This window comes from Acanthisitta chloris, unplaced genomic scaffold (assembly GCF_000695815.1).
Source record: "Acanthisitta chloris isolate BGI_N310 unplaced genomic scaffold, ASM69581v1 scaffold15024, whole genome shotgun sequence".
Lineage (NCBI taxonomy): Eukaryota > Metazoa > Chordata > Aves > Passeriformes > Acanthisittidae > Acanthisitta > Acanthisitta chloris.
The window spans coordinates 72645-93314 of NW_008671228.1; the positions used below are offsets into that span (position 1 = coordinate 72645).

Sequence of the window (20670 nt, forward strand, 5' to 3'; positions counted from 1 at the left end):
GGAGTTTGACAAAGACATTTAAAGGAGTAACTTGATAAACAAAGAGAGACACTGACAAATGCCTCGGATGAATTTTTGGCCTGCTTATGAGTAGTCCAATGCCTGATGAATTATTATAGGCAATGAACATATAGGTTATTACACTACAATCACTCTCTATCTCCTTCTTATTTGTGGAAGAGCCTATATTGGAGAACAAATCAGGAAAGATTGATTACAAAGAGATAAATCAATCACAGAGCCCTAATGCTGTCAGCTTTAATTCTCCCACATATTGGCAGTGATGGATCGTGTTCAGTTAGAGGTTCTCCCTGTCAATTATTTCTGTGCTATAGAGAGAATACTTAAAACTGATTCAATGCAAGTTTTAATCCATGGTTTTTACAGTCAGAACACATCCAGATGTCCCTTCCAGCCCCAGCCAGTCTGGGATTCTGTGAGCCCTACAGGGGAGATATGGAACCCAACAGTTCTTTGGGTTTGGGGTTGGTTTGAGTACCTTGTCTGGCATTTGCCCATGCCCATGTTGGCCACTGGAAGCAAAACCAGAGGCAAGTGAAGACCAGTGTTTAGTCTGTGTATGAGCTGACTGTGCCTTTTCCTAGCTGTGTTGTCCTAAGGAGGTACCTGTGGCAATCAGCAGGGGAATTGCTGCTCAGGGAACAAACACAGAGACCTTGTATCCTGGTTTTCCAAGAGCTGCAAGACACTGAGAGGGTGACTCAGGGTCTGCAGCTCAGAGATGTTGAAACAGCTGTGCTAAATGATGTCTGTGTCAGATGGAAGCAAGCAGCTTCTTGCCTTGCTGCAGCAGAGGGATGGCTGCTGAGGGCTGAGACTGTCCAGATGGGCGAATTTGGATGTTATCCACCTTCACCTGTCCATCCAGTGTGGTGTGTGAGGTGCTGAGGCTCTGGCACAGGGTGCCCAGAGCAGCTGTGGCTGCTCCATCCCTGGAGTGTTCCAGGCCAGGTTGGATGGGGCTGGAGCAGCCTGGGCTGGTGGGAGGTGTCCCTGCCCAGGGCAGGGTGGGATGGGATGAGCTGTAAAGTCCTTCCAACCCAAACCACTCTGTGACCACTTGTCCCACTGTAAAAAGCCAAGCACTGAGACCAGGGTGATTTGTTTCTGTTATGAAGAGCCATCTTCCACAGTTCAGGGCTTATCCTTTCTTCTTCCCAGTGCCCAGGGAATGGCCCTTCACTCCCAGCACAATACACAGCAGCTATTGTACCTGATCTCTGGGTTCATGTGGTTTACAAATCACTTCTCTTTGCAGTGAGGTTATAAAGGATTAGCAAGTGCTTTTTTTCTCCCTCAGTGCTCCGTTTTAACTCGATTCCATTAGCATTAATGGGAGTGACACATGTGCATGAAGCAGAGAATCAACTCTTAAGCCCAAGATGTGGATATTAACAGCAAACTGAGAAATGCAATTTCAAAGTCTACCCCATAAAAAGTATAAAAGAGCAGAAACTATTCTGAACTCCAAATGAACTGTGTAAAATACTGTATTATACACTGAAATGCTTGACTTTCTCTGCCCTAAGTAAAACACCAGTGAGTTTGGGGAGAAATATGACTGAATTCCTTATTTTACCTCAGCTTTGTGGCGTACAAAAAGACTAATTTATCAGCTGATGTGCTTTTTGACCTTAAGATATGCTTATAGTCTTATCTACCTCATCTTCTGTCATTGAGCAAAAAGCTGTGAAGGTCAAAAGACATTTTTTTCCAACCTTCCTGTGTTCTCCCATTAGTATTGCAGGTTATCCTTATGTTGTTTTAATTTTCTCTTGCAGGGAGAGATGCCCACAGTGTCAGAGACAGTGTAGGCAGGGATGGGAGGAGGAGAGGGAATATCTGTTACACCAGAACCAAGCTCAAAATAACTCCCTGGCAAACAACCAGAGAGGGATGGATAAATATTCATGTTATGCATGAGGAGACAGCTTTGAACCATCCCGTTCTGGTGGGTGCCCACAGGGCTCTGTGTCAACGTGCTGTGGTCAGGACTGGTGAGCCCCAGTGGTCTCCCAAACCAGTGCAGTTGTGCTTTGGGTTTGTTCTGTTGGCTGGTGCTGAACGAGAGCCTCTTGGCCTCCAAGACTGGAAATCTTGCAAACTTTTCATATAGAGTTTGACCTTTCAGTAAAGCAGCAGGGTTGAGTCTGTAGGGCTGGGGAGGAATCCCAGACACCAAACACTTGCAGAGCTCTGTAAAACACACTCTGTGTTTCCATCTAGTATATAAATATTAATTTTCCACACACACACCCATTTTCTCCTGTACTGGAGGCTAAATGTTCAATTCTTCCAACACACAGAGAGATTAGAGACTGTGAGTACCAGGGGATTAAGTGACAAACAGTGTAAACAGGCATAGCCTGTACAGTGTGGGCTGCTTTGTATTTAGTGCAGTGAGAGCAATTGGCTAATCCAGCAGCAGGCTGAAATGGGAACTCACCTCAAGAGGTGGGAATAGAAGCTCTGAGAAGCTCCTGGTGCTGATGTGCCAGGAGGGACCCAAATGGAGTGTCCCTGGCAGCATTAGCTATGGGAGAAGCATCCCAAACAAGCAATGAGAGGAAAGCAGGTATCACCACCATTTCTTGCACTGGATGCTAAAGTCCTTGTCATACAGCAGTTTCCCTGCAGACACCTTCAATATCTTGATGAGCTTGTGGTCAGCTTTGGATTTGGGATGTTGGAGGTGAATGGGGATACCCAACAGAGATGTGTGTGGCTGCTGCTCAAGCATCTGCTTCTCTTTCAGCTGTGGCCTGAGCTCTAAATCTGTACCTAAATAGATAGATTTACATTTAAAAATAGCTGAATATATCTATAGATGCTTGGTAGAGTCTCTGTATGTCTGTATTGGTAGTGTCTATATGTGTCTGTTCTCATCAGGAAATGCAGCAATTCCACTCACGTCGTTGCATCTCTGACAAGGACAAGATCTGATGACTTTATTTCCCTGTTTAATTATGATGCACCTTTAACATTTTCCTACTGCCGTTAGCTCCTCTCATTGGACTGTCATGATAGGGCTCAAGGCAGTAAAAGCAAGACAGTCTTTGTTGGTTGGAATCTGTGGCACTTGAGCAGAAAGGGAATACAAAGATAATGTCAGGAGGTGATTTTTGCCTCATGCTTGACTAGACTGATAGCCTTGATTTTGTCCAGCACAGTGACTCAAATTATTTTCTATAAAAAAGCATATTTTTCATTCCAAGCCTGTTCCCCTGTGTGAATGTTGAGTTGCTGCACTGCACTTAAAATTGATTAAATACTGTAAATTCTGGCCCATTTTCCAGTAACTTTGCAGAGACTTCAAACGTTGCTGCCTTAAAACCTGCGATTCTTGCTGTGTTGTTCTAGTCCTTTAGCATTTATCCTTTGCAAAAACAGTGTTGGTGGGATGGGATGCTCTTCCTGGCCCATCTTGGCAGGGACAGGACCTGAGGGAGCAGCTGGAGCTGTGTCAGGAGAGGTTTAGGTTGGATATCAGGACAAACTGTTGAGCAAGGCTTAGCTCAGAGCAGCTGTGAATGAACAGCACAGCAAGAACTGTTGGTTTCTTACTGGGGAGAGAAAAGGACTAAGTCAGCTGCTAAGGACAACCCCAGGGCAAGGCAGAGAGACATGTAAATGGAATAAAACACCCCTGATGAACTCAGCACCGATGGATTGCTCTCAGGGCTGCATGAATGAAGCAAGTGAGGAGTTTCTTTTTGCTTGTAAACACTTACTGCTCATAACAACCAAAACTTGTAAGCATAGCACGAGCATTTAAGCTTCATTAAATTTGCAGCAGACAATTAATTTTTTGCAGGCAATTCAAAGGTTCTCCTGCAGTACTGATTTGCTTTAATTGAACGTATTACCACAAGCAGACAATAAGAAATATATTGAGGAGATCCATCTGGCTCACACTGCAAACCTTGTGCCTTGCTCTGTCTGGGGCTGTCACAGGCCTTACTAATTGCCTCATTTTGGCTCTTTTACAATCAGTGTGATTTGGCCATTAACATGATAAAAGTCATCGTGGAGAAGAGCTTGATATTAAAAAGCATAGATCTCCTGCCTCCCTCTCTCGCCAACTTTGGACTAATCTCTAGCATTATTAGAGTGATATTTTTAAAAGCAGAAATACAAATATATTGACTCCTACAGAGAAGCTTCTCCAGGTGCTTTGTCTGGTGCTGATGCAGACAGTGCCAGTTGGGGTGAAGTATTTGCTGAGGATCATGGTGAATGCAGCAGGTTCTTCCCTCCCACCACACTCCCCTCTGTGTCCCTCCAACTCCCACCCAACCTTCAGGCACATCAAGGGGCTTCAAACTGATATTGCACAGGTAAATAATGAAGTCAAGACCAGAGCAAGTGGTTGATACCTGTAGATACAACTATTTCAGCACATTATTTTTAGAACAGTTCAATCATTATGTCTGTAGAGCCTGTAGAGGGGGGGGAAAACCAACAAACATCTTTTTGCTCTGTATTTTTATCTTAAACCCATATTTTACTGCAGGGTCAGCATTATTGCAACCTCTCCTGACATACACAGAGGTTAGAATAATCCCTTTCAAAGCTCAGTGCTTTTGTTTTAGGAATTTTCTTGACCTTTCCCCAAAGAAAAAAGAGGTTCAGGAGTCCTCCATCCTCACTTGGGTGGTTTAGCTCATCATTGAAGAGCAAATCCATACATCAGCTGAAAGAGGAGATGACCTATAGGTTAAACACAGACTGTTAATGAGCTGAAAGCAGGTCAATTAACAGTTTTCATCAACTTGCTTCAATTTATTTCAACATGATCCATTTCAGAAAGGTTAAAATATTTTTCAGTTTTGGAATACAAATGAGAACCAACAGAGGTAAAACTGAACTGCAGATCAAGGACTTCTGATAGATATTTTAGTGCAGCTCAAGCACATTTGGTTGCATGTGAGTGTGTTTGGGTGTGATTGTACATAAAGCAGAAGTGACAAACAATGTTATAGTGAGACCCTGGCACAGGGTGCCCAGAGCAGCTGTGGCTGCTCCAGCCCTGGAGTGTTCCAGGCCAGGTTGGATGGGGCTGGAGCAGCCTGGGCTGGTGGGAGGTGTCCCTGCCCAGGGCAGCAGGTGGGACTGGATGGGCTTTAAGGTCCTTCCAGCCCAAACCATCTGTGATACTATTATTTTATCCAGTAGTTAGTTTCCTAAGTGAAGACCCACCAGAGCTTGATCACTGGAAATTGCTATCAGACTGGGAACTCATAGGAGTTTAGGGAATGTGTTCACCTTAATCTTTCCCACCCATTCCCTGTGGCAGAGGATTGCTTTGGCCCTTGGAGAAGAGTTACTACAAGAAGCAGGAAAAGCTGAGGTCTGCAGGAAGAGCCACCATGGTCCAACCTGGATAATGAGGCAGTACCAACACAGAGCAAGGCTGAAAGGTGCTCAAGGGAGTAAGTCAGTTGGAGGCAGCTGAGCTGATTGACCTGTGCAGGGCCAGGAGTTGGACTGGATGATCCCTGTGAGTCCCTTCCAACTTGTGATATTCTGTGATTCCATGGCCTTTCCCATGCCCAGCTCTGGCAGTTGACAGTTGCTGCTGCTGGTTCCACACTGAGCTGCTTAAGGAGGAATGAAGCTACCTGGGCCCAGACACAAGGGCCCAGATCTCAGTTCCTGCAGCAATGTGTGTCTCAGTAGAGTCACCACGAATTTCAGGCAGTGGAAGATCTGTCTCCTCCAGCTTTTAGTTTCATGGAACTCTCTTGGTTCCTAGGAAATGAAACATGACAGTTGCACTTAACATTTTAAGCTGTACTTAACATTACATGGGATGTAATCCCATGTCTCTCCCTGGCTGAAGAGGATCCTGTGTTGTAAGTCTAATGGCATGATGAGTTAAGTCTACTGACATGAGTTTGATCTTCATCCCAGAGGAGGATGATACATACAGCTTGTCCTTTCCCAAAGCATGCAGAGGGATGAACTTCCAGACATGTCTGCCATGGGAATTCCGTGAATATTGGGTAAATTAGGGCAAGACTCTATGAGCAAACACTACAACAGAGAAAACATGATTGTAGAGTACAGTGCTGGGGTGGAAGGTGGGAGCAGGTGTCCCTAGAGCCACTTGTCTCCATATTGAAGTGATTCAGCCTGACTGGGATAGGGATGGGGAGAGAGGAGATGATGATCTAAACATGACATGCACTGGGGAAGTGATTCCAATCTCCATTTCAGGTCAGGGGAAGGAAGCAGTGTGGGAGAATAAAGGGGGAAGATGAGCTGTGCATCCTTGCAAGCAGTGACTCAGCACAGACTGCCCTGAAGGCTCTGCTTTAACATCAAAGAGACAGAGGAAGTGTTTAGAGAGCACATTGCTGTCGTAGGAGGAAAAACTGTGAGAGTTCCTGGGGAAATACCAGTCCTTGTGTGGATGTTCTCAGAGGCATTTTGGAAGCAGCTCAGCAGAGCCAAATGTCTGAGGATTGGAGCTGCTGTGACTTTTTCTCCCTGAGCCTAGCTGGATTGCAAACAGGTTGTTACTCAGAGGTATTTACCAGCTGATAACAACCAGTGGCACATGGATAAAGCCTGGGAGTGGTGGGCTGGGCAGCCTGGGGAGGATCTGCAGCTCTGCTGAACAGGGTAAGGTGGTGCTGGCAGCATTAGGGAATCCTGTGGCCTGATTTTCCCTTCTTTTAGTGCAACTTAAGCAAGATTATGAGCAATCCCATCAAAACTAATATGGAGACTAGACTCTCTTGTCTTTCCCAAGGTCATGATGGCATAGCTGGAATAGGTTGTGTTCTAGATGTCCTGCATCACTGTGTTCAAGCCAGTCATTTGGGAATACAACAGGAGTGCAAATGCTCATGGTTCACAAGGAGGTTGGCTCTGAAATACAAGGAATTTGGTCACTGAATGGACCTGTCATGGCTTGGGTTGATTTTCTTGTCTCTGTCTGTCACACACACTTTTGGAAGATAAATTTTGTTTTTATTGTGTTTAAGTCTTCAAGGGAATTATCAAGAATTCATGATCCAAGTTGTAGGCTTGGTACTATGTTTCCTTCCATCTTCGTTGTAAATATAGCTCAATAATAATGCCAATTGGAGTTTATTTGAAAGCAATATTTCACCAGTGCAATGTTCATCAGTTCCTTTCCCGTCTTAAGTGCTCAGTGGAGAGTCTCTGTAAAAGTCCAAGCCTGAATCCACAAGTCCTGGCAACTAAACTGTGGTGCAGTTGACAGTGAACATCATTCCCTGCAGCAGAGAGACATGAGTGGAAGTGTCTGGGATGTTGCAGACCATGACTGAGCCCCAGCCAAGCTCATCCACCACTGAAACCAGGCTGGAAGGAGAGCTGGAGTGACACTCTGCTCCTCTGCTCCTCTGTGTGTATCTTTGCAAGATGGATCTGGATTCTGGGTTAGACATTATCTACATGAAGAAAAGCTCATGGCTAATTTGAGGTAAAATGCCATGGAACGGGAGGAATGTCAGGGACACTTGTTAGTGATGCTCTGTGGTGGAGATTTATTCAGTAGGAGCAAGTGATAATGAGGGGATGGTGGTGCAGGTTGTTATTTCGTGGTGGAGATTTATTCAGTGCAGTGATAACGAGGGGATGGTGGTGCAGGTTGTTATTTTCATTTCAGCTGTGATCCTGCCTTCATCCTGCCCTTCCCACAGCATCCTAACTGGGGCTCAGCCAGCTCGACAGCAGCACAGCCCTCAGAAGAAAGGTTTGTCTTCTCTGTGTGGCACTAATTAATGGAATGAGTCACTTCCTTGCAAGGGAGCACAGGGCACTGAGACCATCTCACCTTCACCACCACACAAATTAGACCTTCGTGGCCCAGGAAATCTTGTTCTAATGTTTATTTTGTTGGTTCTGGTCTTACTGTCCCTTGATTTGTTCAGTAATAGGTGTCTGGGTGTCAAAGTTGCTTGTGGTACTGTTGGAGTCTCAGTGGGGACTCGAGGAAAAGTTCTCTTAAATCAAAATATCTGCTGTGCACAGTGGTGTGAGAAGACAAAACAGTTTATAATGAGGGGCTGATTTCCATTTGTGGGCTGGGCAAGTAAGGCTAGCAGAGACTTTTAATGACTCGCTCAAGGTCAGGCAGAGAGTGAGGAGAACCTCTTTTATTCCCAATTACTCCGAGTCTGTGCCCACACAGGAGTAACCTTCCTCCTCACTTTGGCCTCTTCCTCCTCTTTTGCTTACCTAGTTCTCTTTCTGATGGAATTCTCTTAAGCTTAATTGCTCACATTTGGTTGTGATTCAGTCTGAATGTTCACACTAGTGTTAAGGGGCTGAGTCCCTGCTGGGCTCCTCTGGCAGGAGCCATGGGCACAATTCCCCTGGGAATACTGATACACAGAGCTAAAACCTCTCTTGCTTTCCATGTCTCCCTGCTGCCTGACTCAGATCTTTGGATCCCTGTAAAATCCTGAGCTTCTCAGCTGGGTTTGTGCATGTGCTGTTGTGCTTCCTTCATGTGACTCAAACTTGCAGGTACTTATTGATAATATCTATTTTCCACCAGCTGTAAGGTAATAGTAAAAAAATTAGTTGAAGTAATAGTAAAAAGTAGTAAAGCCTTGTCCTGTTTTCAGAGGTATCAGTAGGTGTTCCCCTCCAGATCTCCTTCCCTATCAAATGGCACATGGGAAGATGAATGTGCCTTGGGCTGTTTGATAAATGACCTGTACACCAGGTCTGGCTTACCCCAAGGCACCAGTGGCACAGGCAAGCCTTGATCCATGGGATGTTAGGCTGGTTAAGCTGTGGGAAGTCCAGCTAGGGATTGTCATGCTATTCCCTAAGTTTGACAGCTCAAGAGGAATCTGCTCCTAATGACTCTTCACTGGGGATTTGTTCTTGCATGGCACCTAGCCCTGCTGGTCCTGCTGAGGAGGGTGTGGATAACAAACACAGAATTTGGATAGGAAAGACCTAAAATAGATTGTTGTACCATGAAACTGCAAAGGCTGTGCCAAGTCCCCCTATGATTTCACAGTTTGGATGCTGCATGTCCTATTGCTGCTGCTTGGAATCTTTGATTTGTGGGCATTGCTCTTCCAAACGTGTCCAAGCACCATGAATTAACCATCTCAGCAGGCTGAGCTGTTCCTGGGGCAGAATCTTGTTGGGCTCTGTGTCTGTGGGCAAACTGCACAGCTCCCTGTGCTTGGTGGCACAAGGAGAACAGTGATTGATCCCTGAGTGACTTGCAATTTATCAGAGATTAGATATGATTTCTCCTGTATCTGATTAACCTTCTCGGGAAGATGGCCATCATTTCTGCAATGACAGTAGATTATTCCATGCTTGAAAAGACTGATCCCAGCTCCTTGCAATCAATAGCCCACAAAAGGTGACACCTGGAATTCACTGGGTTATCCATAAAGTGTGTCACAAACGCTTGAGTCGTTTGTCAAACACAGAGATTTCGTTTGAGGCACCTGAGCAGTGAAGTGGCTTTTATTTGAGCCTGAAATGCAAAGAGATGCAGGAGGGCTGTTGGTGCAATCAGAGCTGTTCCATGCTGCTGGGGAGAGCAAGTACAAATCTCCACGAGTGACAGATTTGATTGTCATTTCCAGACCCCATTACATATGATTTTCTTTGTGACAATTGTATGGAGAGAAATTGATTTGATCAGATTGCATTGCACTAGGCAAAATGGAGGTTAAAATGAAGTATTGTGCCCTCTCCTCATCTCAGGAACACTCTCTGCTCTCTCCGTGGAGTGGATATATTTTCATACATTTTGCCTCTGAATTCCCTCTAATGGCACATCCCTCCCCAGTATCCTGCCATGCAATCCCATTCCTAATGTGTTTTCAGCTTTAAATTAACCTTCATTTATTATTCAGGCACACAAAGAATGCAGATTTGAGAAATGCAATCCCTTGATTGACTGCCTGGGCCCTGTCTGGGCAGTGGGAGGCATTAATTCCTGGGGGGGAGACTCTTACAGCAGGTCCAGGCAGTTTTCAATCTGTGGGAAGCTCTTTTTCAACATCAGTTTAAGAAATACCTTAATAACTTGTACCTCAGCTGCAGTTCAGCTCTGAGTGGTGCTGAGAAGGAACCTGCTGTTGCTGAAAGGGCACCTGGAGCAGCTTGGATGGGTCATTTGGGAGTGCAGTGACAAGGAACAACTCCAAACCATCCTGTTCACCCACAGCCACCTCAGAGAAAGCAGAGGCTCCATCAGGAAAGGGCCCCAGGCACCCCCAGCTGCACATCCCCACACTGCTGTGGTTCTGGCAGGGCAAGGTTTAAGCCAAGCAAACTGCAAGATAAGGATCCTCTTTCAGGAAAGTAATTTTAGCATGTCCTAAATGCCCAGCTCAGCCCTGTGTGTTGTGAATTGGAGTCTGTGCTCTGCCAGGGAAGGTCAGATGTTCCAGCCCCCCTGGCCATAATCCCTGTGAACACCCTGCTCTGTCTCTCTGCCTTCAGTGCCAAAGATCAGTGCTGCCTGATTACATGGGAAAATCCACACGGCTAACCACACACATTTCTAAAATCAGAGCTAAGTGACTTCTGTCTGAGCTCTAAACTCCCTTTTCTAAACCGACAGTGTCCCCTTTTAATAGGATTATGTTTTATTAGGCTGAACCTCTGCAGCACACACCAGAGCACTGAGTGCTGCAGAATTTCCTGCTAAGAGCTGTGCTTATAGATCAGGGGCTTGTCTGGTACGAGTGAGAGCTGATTGTAGGGACAAGGAGATCCTGGTGCCTGCTCCTGCAGGCACAGACACAGCTCAGCACAGCTCTGGTGCAAAGCCCAAATGTTGTCTTCCATTTCTCCTTGATCTCAGTTTTGGCCATGCCCCATAAAGTCCTCAGTCTCTTAAGATAGTTGTAATTTGCTGTTTGTGTTCAGTTACTCACTGGGGTTTAATCTCTTTAGTTCAGGGTTGTATTTCCCTCTCTCCTGCATATCTCACAGTGCCTCGTGGTGCCCAGAGCACTAAGAGCTTCCCCAGTCAAGTCTCAGATGCTTTGGACTTTATGGGCCTGGATAAATGTTTTATTCACAACCAGAGAAAGAAACATTAGAGCACATTTGAGTGTTTTCATGTTTGACTCTTGGGTTGCTCATAGAAACCAGATGACTCTACCTCCAAGATTGATTTTTATTATCTCCAGACACGATTTGCCTTGGAATCAATACAATAATGTAAAATGTCATTGCAAATAGAGGACATTGATCTGCAATGCATTTATTAACTCCCACTGCTAAAAGCCAAAATAAAAATGGCAAACATGCTATTCCAAAAAAAAAGAGGAAAAATGCTCGAGTAAAAGTTTATCTACAAGAAAAAACAGTTCTCAGATCTTGTGCATTAAATGGTTTATGCAGATAAGGAAGAAATGTAGGTGGTTCTTTGACGCTGTAACACTCGTTTAAGAGGGTTAGGTAATTAGATGGTTAATCAAACTGGAAACTGCTGATTCTCTTCCCAGGTCCATGTAAGGACTACCAGCAGCCTGGATGGAAGCAGAGCCCCAGGGAATGCCACTCTGCCCCTTTTCCCTGGCACTGGCTGCAGCCTGTGTGCTGGTCATTCCTCAGCAAAACCAGGACCTGCTGCTCCTTGTCTCCCTCAGACACCAGTCCCTGTTTCTGCTGCCCACAGCCAAAGCTGTGTGTACTGACAGCAGCCTTTGGCTGGCTAGGCAGAGGAGTAAAGGGAAGAGGGACATGTCCTGCAGGCCTCAGTGCAGATTGAAGGTAGAACTTGATGATCTTGGAGATCTTCTCCAGCCTTAATGATTCCATGATTCTATAGGATATTTTACCAAATTGCCATTAGCTTCCAGTAACCAAACCTAGCAGCATGAGAGTGCAAACCTGAGTGAAGTGAAGGCAAGGCTGGAAGAAGAAAGGCAGGAATGAGCCTTTGCAAAATGTTGAAAAATTTCTCTTAGAAAAAGAACAGTCTTAATTTGGGATGCTGGAGTTTTGATTTTTCAGGGGTTTTACGCTGGATAAATATGTCAAAACCTGAGTATTCCTTTCTCTTCCTTCTCCTTTGACCTCCTCCTCTGTGCTGGGATAGATGTCCAAATAAGCATTTAGGTATTAGCTGCACAGGGATCAGCAATGAGCCCTGGAAGTGCTGACATTATCTCTTCTTCTTTTAATCTGTCTCGGAATGCTCAATTGCACTGACTTGAGGCCAACAACAGGAGCTGCATCTCCCGAGCACGTTACACTTCTGCAGCAGTAGGATCTGTATTCCTTCAGCAGGCAGAGCTGGCAAAGCACAGCCAGTGTTTGCTGAGGACTTTGATATCCTTAGCTGGAAGGCACTGTGGTTATTAGCATCCCTGAGCCCCTTCCCTGCGGAGCTGAGCCAAATTGGAGCCAGCACCTGTGGAAATGGGATGCCAAGCAGCCACCCAACACGGGCAGGGCTGGAGAAACCTCCGTGGCCAGTTGAGATCCTGCTGATGGGCACAATGCCATCGCCTCTTGCTTCCTCTGCTGCTCTTGCATCACTCCAAGCTGTTCACAGGCTCTGCACTGACCTATTTTCTTAAGGGGGGAGAAGAGGCATTATCTGAGTGTCAGTGTCTGCTGCAGCCTCTGCCACAGTGTCCTGCTGGATGTGATGTGGCACAGCACAGCTCTGGGTGTCCACGAGCAGCAGCCACAGCCACATGGAGCTGTTTGCCCTGAAGGAGTGTTCCCTCCTCACAGACACCTGCCCAGCAGCACACCTGGGTGGGATATGTTCCTTCAGGCTGGAGAAGTGACCCTGGGGCTGTACCTGCAGCCTGGGAAAGCATCCCAAGGATGGGGCACCTGGAGGTGATGGGCTCTGTCAGCAGGGACAGGGGGATGGAATTAAAGCCTTCCCACGGGTGGCAAGTGCTGCTCAGCTCCTTTCCCACTAGGTAAGGAAGAAAACTTTGCTAAGATCTCCTGCAGTATGAAGCAAACACACTGAGCTCCCTGCAATGTGCTGCAGCAAAGCCGAGGGAGGGGGCAGAGGAAGAGGAGGATGTGACAGGACAGAAATGGGTAAGAGGAGCTCAGGTGACCTCTGTGCACCCCAGGGAGAGGTGATGGTTGGGGATCCAGGGACACCTCTGTGCTCTGGGGGATACCTCAGCTCAGGAGGGACAGGGAGGGGCTGGAGCAGGTCCAGAGCTGGTGAAGGGACTGGAGCACAAGTGCCATGAGGAGAGGCTGAGGGAGCTGGGGGTGTTCAGCCTGGAGAAGAGGAGGCTCAGGGGAGACCTCATCACCCTCTGCAACTCCCTGACAGGAGGTTGGAGTCAGGTGGGGGTTGGTCTCTGCTCCCAGGCAACAGCAGCAGGACAAGAGGGCACAGACTCAAGCTCTGCCAGGGGAGGGTTAGGTTGGAGATTAGGAAGAGATTTTTTAGGGAGAGAGTGCTCAGGCACTGGAATGGGAGAGCTGGGAGGGATTGCTGTGATTGCTGCGCTGCTTCCCGAGCCACCAGTGCCCTCTGCAGCCCTGGCTGGGCACGGGGAGAGCTCCTGCCCCTCGGGCTGTCAGCCCTGGCACAGCTGCCCTGGCACAGCTGCCCGGGCAGGGGAGTCAAAACCCTGGATGTGGCACTCGGGGACGTGGTCGGTGCAGGGCAAAGGTCGAATTCAGTGACCTTTTCCAGCCTAAACGATTCCCTAAACCTGAATTTCTGGAGTCACCAGAGGCTGTGCTGAGCTACTCTGCCTCCAGCAAACACCTCTTTATGCTCTTTATATTTACTGATAATATGAATTCTAGAATTCTATATTTCTATATAAATCTATTGTATTCCAGAATATAAATATGCTATAAATAATAGAAATGCAGAATATATTCTATAACAAAATTGTGTAGGTGCTAGAATAAAGAGCATGCACCAGAATTGTGTGCTATAATACATTCCACAATTCTACACAATTATATTTATATACTTCATATCCTAATATAGCCAGGAATGAGCTCGTGGTGCTGGGGGGAGTTCCAGGGAGTGATTCCATGCCCCCTGTGCCTGTTGGTCCTTCCTGGAGCATCCTCAGCTTGGGATGCTCCAGGTCTTCCCAAATTTCAGTGGGAGCAATCCCAAGGGACTGCAAACTCCTGGGGCAGCAGAAATAAGGCCATAAATCTAAGCAATAATTAAACAAGTCATGAGCACTTCATACCTGAGGTATTTTACATGTATCGCTTAGTTAATGGTATTAATTAGTGAAGTCTCATAACTCTTATGTGGTCGTTCCAAGAGTTACTCTGGTTAAAAGCCCCAAAATAGAGATGAATTGAATTTGTCCAGCATATACACCCAAGTCCCTGAGGACTTGATCTAAGCCTATACAGACATCAGTGAAATCTCTTTCAGCACCTCCTGGACCCTCTGACAAGGTCTCTGCACACCCAGGAAGCTTCACATCCCCTGGGTTTCAGAGAGCAGCTCTGCCCAGTCCATACCTTTGTTGCTGTGTCTCTATTATTCCAGCAGAGAATTAAGCAGTAGGGCAGTAGTCTCTGGGAGAAGTAGTTAAGATTTTGGTGTCATGTAGCAGAGATTGAATAATGTTTGTATTATTTTAGCATGACAGCTGTGCAGAATAGATTCCTGGAATAAGCAGAAATATCTATCTCTATATGATTTTCAGACTTTTGGTCTCATTGTTAAGCAATATTTTTTTCTCCTTTTCATTTCCTCTGAGGCCCTGTAGAAAAAAAATTACTGCATTTTTGTCAACAGAAATGAAAGAGAAATGTTAACTTTAGAGGCAGAGGGAATTCGAGGGCACAGACAAGGAGCTAAGTCTGCATAATGTGCCATGGCTCATCTTTCTGTGCCACCATTTTGCTCAGGCTGCACGACTGGAGTGAAAAATAGACAATTAAACCAGTGGGGAAGGATCCCTGGGAAGTAAGGGATCAGTCCTGGAGCCTGAGGTGGAGCTGGTACATGCTGCTGCCATTGCTTAACAGAGAGAATTTGTTGTGTCAGGGTTAGGACAATGACCTTTCTCACCTCCATCTCCACAAAATGCTTAGTTCTCATTGAACAGGTCAATGACAGAGGTCCTAAAATGTGAGTCTGGCCTACTAATCAGCTGCACATCAGCAGAGGAGTCACTACACCCAGAGCCATGTCCTGCCTCAAAGCTCTGTCTGACTTCACTGCGAAACAAATCTTTGGAGGAAGAGGATTCAAAGAAGAGAATCTCATCTCCAAGCTAGCTCAAAAATTTCAGCCAAGCCTTTCAGATCTGCTGCACTCTTTTCCAGCCTTTTCTTTTCTCCTTCCTCATCAGGATGGTGGCTGGAAGGGCATTCTGAAGGGTTTATTGTGGTGTTTCCATCCAACACCTAGAGAAAGGTATCAGAGGACAAAACCAAAGATGGGATAGTTCACTTGTTGACTGCTTAGGATCTCTCTCAGTTCCACAGGTCTCTCAGGAGTACAAGACTAAAGTTTCCCCCTCTTTGTTTTCCCTGCTGTTTGTAGATCCAACGCGGGTTATGGTGTCACCTTTCAGCATGGATGTCACGGTTGGAGAGAGCATTGTCTTGCCCTGTCAGGTCTCTCACGACCACTCGCTGGATATCATGTTCACGTGGTCATTTAATGGACACCTGATAGATTTTGAGAAAGATGGGGATCACTTCGAGAGAGTTGGAGGGGTAAGTATTAACTCTAGAGCAATCTCCTCACAGCAGGGAAAGCAGGTAACAGGAAAGGGTTTCCAGTGGAAGGAATGGACATGACTGGGTTAGTCCCGGAGGGATTGAACAGAAGTGTAGATGTGGCACTTGGGGACATGACTTAGTGGTGGCCTTGGCAGTACTGAGTTAATGATTGGACTTGATGATCTTAGAGGTCTTTTCCAACCTTAATGATCCCATGTTATCTTCTGTTTCACAGACTGAGGAGGTGAACATTGCCAGTTATGAGTTCATTGTAGTTGGTGTTCGGTCGTTATGATTTCCTTAACGACATGACTTAAATCTGCTCACTTGAACAGTTCATGTCGCAGTGAGATGGATGTCTAAAATACGTTTTCGGACTCCATAAACTGCCTCCTCCTTCAAGGAAGAAATCCATTACCATTTTTAATGGTAAAACTGTAATGTTAAACTGTGCGATCACAGAACTTTGTACTTACACAGAAAACAGCCTGAACTCAGGGGATCTCCTGGAATGTCTTCAGGCAGGGCCTGTTGCCTCGTTTGTCTGTCTCTGTCTTGTCCTCCTTGCCTGACCACATGCTTAGAGTAACTATTTTTCCCACACACAAAGCAGCCTGCAAGGTATTACGAGCATCACCCGCTGGAGTGACATTTCTCCCTTATCTCTGCAGGTTTCCTGGTAATGTCACATTGGTGTCTTTGGCTTGTTTGTTTTTTTTTTTTTTGCTCACCCAGTCAGTGCCCAGGGACAGTGTAAACTTTTGCAATGTCCAGAGAATTGTTTATTTGAAGGTTGAAGAGATCATGTTCATGGAAATCTGATAGCTAGGAGAAGAGTCAGGTGGGAAGTGATGGTTGGACAGCCCTGGACAGTGCAGCCACTCAGGACCATGGTCAAGTGGCAGATAGGGGGAAGAAAAGGGAGTGAAGGTAGGAATTTCTGAACTCCATTAGGAGAGGAGAGGATTTGCTTGGGTCATTTTTCATTTCCTGCCTCTCCAGGAAGGTTCAGGCCCAGAGCACCCACAGCAGGGTCAGGGTGGCCCATCCCTGCTCAGCTTTCTCTTCCCTTGCATCCCTTGTAAAGGGCAGATTGTTAGGTTAAATTAAAACTCCCTCTCTAGTAGTTCTAGACTTCCTGGAGATGTTCCAGCATGAATTTTGGGAATCAGAGTGGGCTAGTGCTAAGGGAGACACTCAAGGGCATCTGTTTGAGAGGGAGCTCACCAAGGGGGTGGCACATGTCAGACCTGCTCCCACCTCTCATTCCACTCTCCTGACTAAAACTAATTCCCAAATAATGTTTGCTAAGAGAATTAGCAATTTCACAGGCTGTGTCAGAAAGATGGGGAAAAATTTGCTTTGCTTTGTAACCATAACATTTTCCTTCACAGTTTGGACTTCACCTAATTTAGTTTGGACAGGACTTGGGGAGTTTAATTTCTAACTTATTTGCAATTTAATAATGTATCTTCATCCGTCATGATGAATTTTTTCCATGCTTATTGAGTGAAGGTAGCAAGAAAAAGGAGGGAAGAAATGCAAATTTTCAGCAGAGGTAGAAAATGGGAAAGGTTTTGCTCCAAGGGAGGTTTGAGAGCCACAGACTCTACTGGGTCTCGGGCAGACTGGCAGTCCTTGTTTACACTTGTCAGGAGTGAAATTCAGTGCTGAAAGGAAAAGGAAATACAATTTCCAGGCCTTGCTGTTATCCCTATTAAAAAAAAATCATTAAGAGATGCAGTTGCAGATTGATGCCCAAGGGCAGAGAGCAGCAGCAAAGGCTTCTCGGGGCTCCTGCGCCCGCTCGGCCTGCAACGCTGGAATTACAAACTTTATTAATATTCCTCAGGCCAAAGGCCACAAGCACAAGGTTACCCTGAGACTGCCAGTGCTTTGTGTCTGGAGAAAAATGTAGAGAGCGTTTCCATCTTCTGATACATCCAGAAACCTAATTAGTTCTATTCAACAGTTAATCAGACATGCACTTGGCGTTTGGAAAACAAATTACTGCTGTTAGGTGATGCAAGATTTCCTCGGAGAGTGCTGTTCTCCTGATCTTCAGCACAGAGACACGGGGTGATCAGGCTGCTGGCGGCGAGACGAGGCTGGGGCACTGCTGCAGATGTCTGGGAGCTGGGCTGGGCTGCCCTGGCACAGAGATGGAGACACAGCTTGGGCAGCTGAGTGCCACAGGGGCTGGAAATTGGGGTGCAGAGAGAGGTGATGGAGCACCCAGAGCAAACCTGCCCTACATAAGTTCTGTCACGTTGTTTTAATGGGGAAGGTGCTGAAGAGCCTCCACCCTGCTCCCCTGCCCTTGGAGGGCCATGATTCCAGGCACTCTCCTGCTCCTGCCTTCAAGGCAAACTCACATGGCTTTAATAGGCCACGGTTTGCTTTACTAATGTTTTCATCAGCCACAGCGAAGTAAATCCATTAGTCACAGTGTCCTTCATGTGATAATGATGTTTAGCACTCATTAAAAAGTGATTGTAACCACTTTTCCCTCCTTTATCAGCAGGATTCAGCTGGTGATTTGATGATCAGAAGCATCCAGCTGAAGCACGCGGGGAAATACGTCTGCATGGTGCAAACGAGCGTGGACAAGTTATCAGCTGCTGCAGACCTGATTGTAAGAGGTATTTGAATTTTGTTACTGCTGTTGTTGTAAAATTTCTTCTTTTTTCCCCCTCTCTTCTGCTGCTGGTAAGAAAATTCCTGGGCTTGGAGACCTCCCAGCATCGTGTCATTAATCTCAGAGAAAGGCCCTAAGTGCACGCTGAGGTTCACGAGAGGTTTTCAAAGTGCACATCAGGTGTTTCAGACACACATCCTTGTGCAGCAGGCACAGCCACATCACCACACTGGTGTCTGGTCGTGCCCTGAATGCCAAACCTGCTCCAGCTGAGCTCATGGGTGTCAGGAATTGTGCAGCAGAAGCAGCACCCAGCTCACCCATGGCATTTCTGCCAAGCAGTGTTATTCCTTTCCTGGCATAAACTTATTTAGTGACCTCACTGAATGGTCAAGGTCTGGTCATTACCATGCACAGGAGAAGTGTAAGTGTGACTTTAACAGAGCTGCAATTAGTTACCCTGAGTCTGGGCCCTTATGGGGAATATGACACATATTTTTCTCCTCAGTAACTTCGGAGAAAGCAGATTTGGTGCTGCTCTGTCCCTGCTGGTCTCACAGACCCCAGGAAAGTCAGAGTCATGGAATCATTTAGCTTGGGACAGCCCTCTAAGATGATTGAGTCCAACCCCTCCCCAGCACTGCCAAGGCCACCACTAACCATGTCCCCAAGTGCCACATCCACATGTTTTTCAAATCCCTCCAGGGATGGTGGCTCCACCCCTGCCCTGGGCAGCTGTGCCAGGGCTGGACCACCCTTTGCATGAAGAAGTTTTCCCTAATATCCAATCTGTACTTCCCCTGGCACAACCTGAGGCTGTTTGCTCTTGTCCTCTCACTTGTAAGTTTTAAGTTTTCCCTCCAATCTGTACTTCCCCTGGCACAACCTGAGGCTGTTTGCTCTTGTCCTCTCACTTGTAAGTTTTCAGGCAACTCAGTGAAAGGAGGCTTGAAAAAGTAGTGAGAAATTCCCTCTTTATCAAAGCTCTGCCAGAGGAAAATGTGCAAGATTGGCCCTGAACTTCCACTGAGAAGCATGTCCTTGTCTCTGGCTTGGTGTTTCTCTTGTCCTCATAGTATTTTTGGGCTTCTCACCACGGCTCTTGTCCTCTCACTTGTAAGTTTTCAGGCAACTCAGTGAAAGGAGGCTTGAAAAAGTAGTGAGAAATTCCCTCTTTATCAAAGCTCTGCCAGAGGAAAATGTGCAAGATTGGCCCTGAACTTCCACTGAGAAGCATGTCCTTGTCTCTGGCTTGGTGTTTCTCTTGTCCTCATAGTATTTTTGGGCTTCTCACCACGTTTCCCCCTAGGAGTATGAACACAGCCTGTGCCACACCAGGAGCTGAGCCCCTGGAGGCAGTGACACTCTCCCTCTCCTCAGCAGGGTGTTCCACTAACTCTGTTTTTTTTTGCTGCAGCACAATTTCAGACGAGTTTGTTTGTTTGTTTTGCTGAAACATTTCAAAAGAAGCTGCTGGTTAGGTAATTTCCTTAGCACCAGTCTGTAAACAAACAGGAGGAACATTCACAAGAAAATGATCCTTGACAATGATAAAAACACTGATCTTGTCACTCCCTGAAAACATCAAAGGTGGTAAAACACTGGCACAGGGTGCCCAGAGCAGCTGTGGCTCACCCATCCCTGGGAGTGTTCCAGGCCAGGTTGGATGGGGCTGGAGCAGCCTGGGCTGGGGGAAGGTGTCCCTGCCCAGGGCAGAGGTGGACTAGGTGATCTTTAAGGTCCTTTTCAACCAACTCATGATTGATGAGGGAAATCTTCATCCAGGCCATGGTTGTGCTGTATAGAAACTGGGAACTACCCCTGGGCTGTGGGACAGGAGCAAGAAGTAAATGTCTGATGCATCAATAAAACCTTCAGAATAACTTTGAAGAGTTTTTCGAATATTGGAGTTGTGTCAAAATAATAAGAGATTTGATAGTGGAATAAAAATCAATTATTTATGTCAGGGAGCAGGAGATGAGTGTGCAGAGACAGCCCCTGGCACTGGTACAGGCAGATGAGCCCATTTGTTCAGGATGGGATTTGTTCACACAGCCCTGAAGTACCTGGTAAATTGGAACCTGAGCACTTTTCCTGCACCCTGCAAAGGAGTGTAATCTGAAATGTTGGAGTATCCATGGCTGTCCCAGGGGACAAAGTGAAGGCAGTTTGTTTCAGCCTGTGCAGCAGCTGAGCAGTTTGTGAGGAATAGAGAGAAATGCCATCCCTGGTGTGGCTCTGGAGGAGCTGAATGCTCCTGAGCCTGCCGTGCCTGGCTGCTCCCCCCAGCAAAAACAATTTCAAGTTTTAATTTCTCAGAAATTAAACCTGGCTGGACC

At 46.4% G+C, this 20670-nt stretch overlaps 1 protein-coding gene across 1 annotated transcript in view; it reads left to right on the forward strand.

The window, feature by feature from the left end:
* LOC103801607 (contactin-4) overlaps positions 1 to 20670 on the forward strand; it is a gene marked incomplete at its 5' end in the record, with an annotated part of 91344 nt that overhangs the window by 60772 nt on the left and 9902 nt on the right. Inside the window, 2 exons of the mRNA XM_009074025.1 lie at positions 15512 to 15687; positions 18218 to 18335. Of these exons, the coding sequence (XP_009072273.1) occupies positions 15512 to 15687; positions 18218 to 18335 (294 nt within the window). The remainder of the gene's footprint in view (positions 1 to 15511; positions 15688 to 18217; positions 18336 to 20670) is intronic.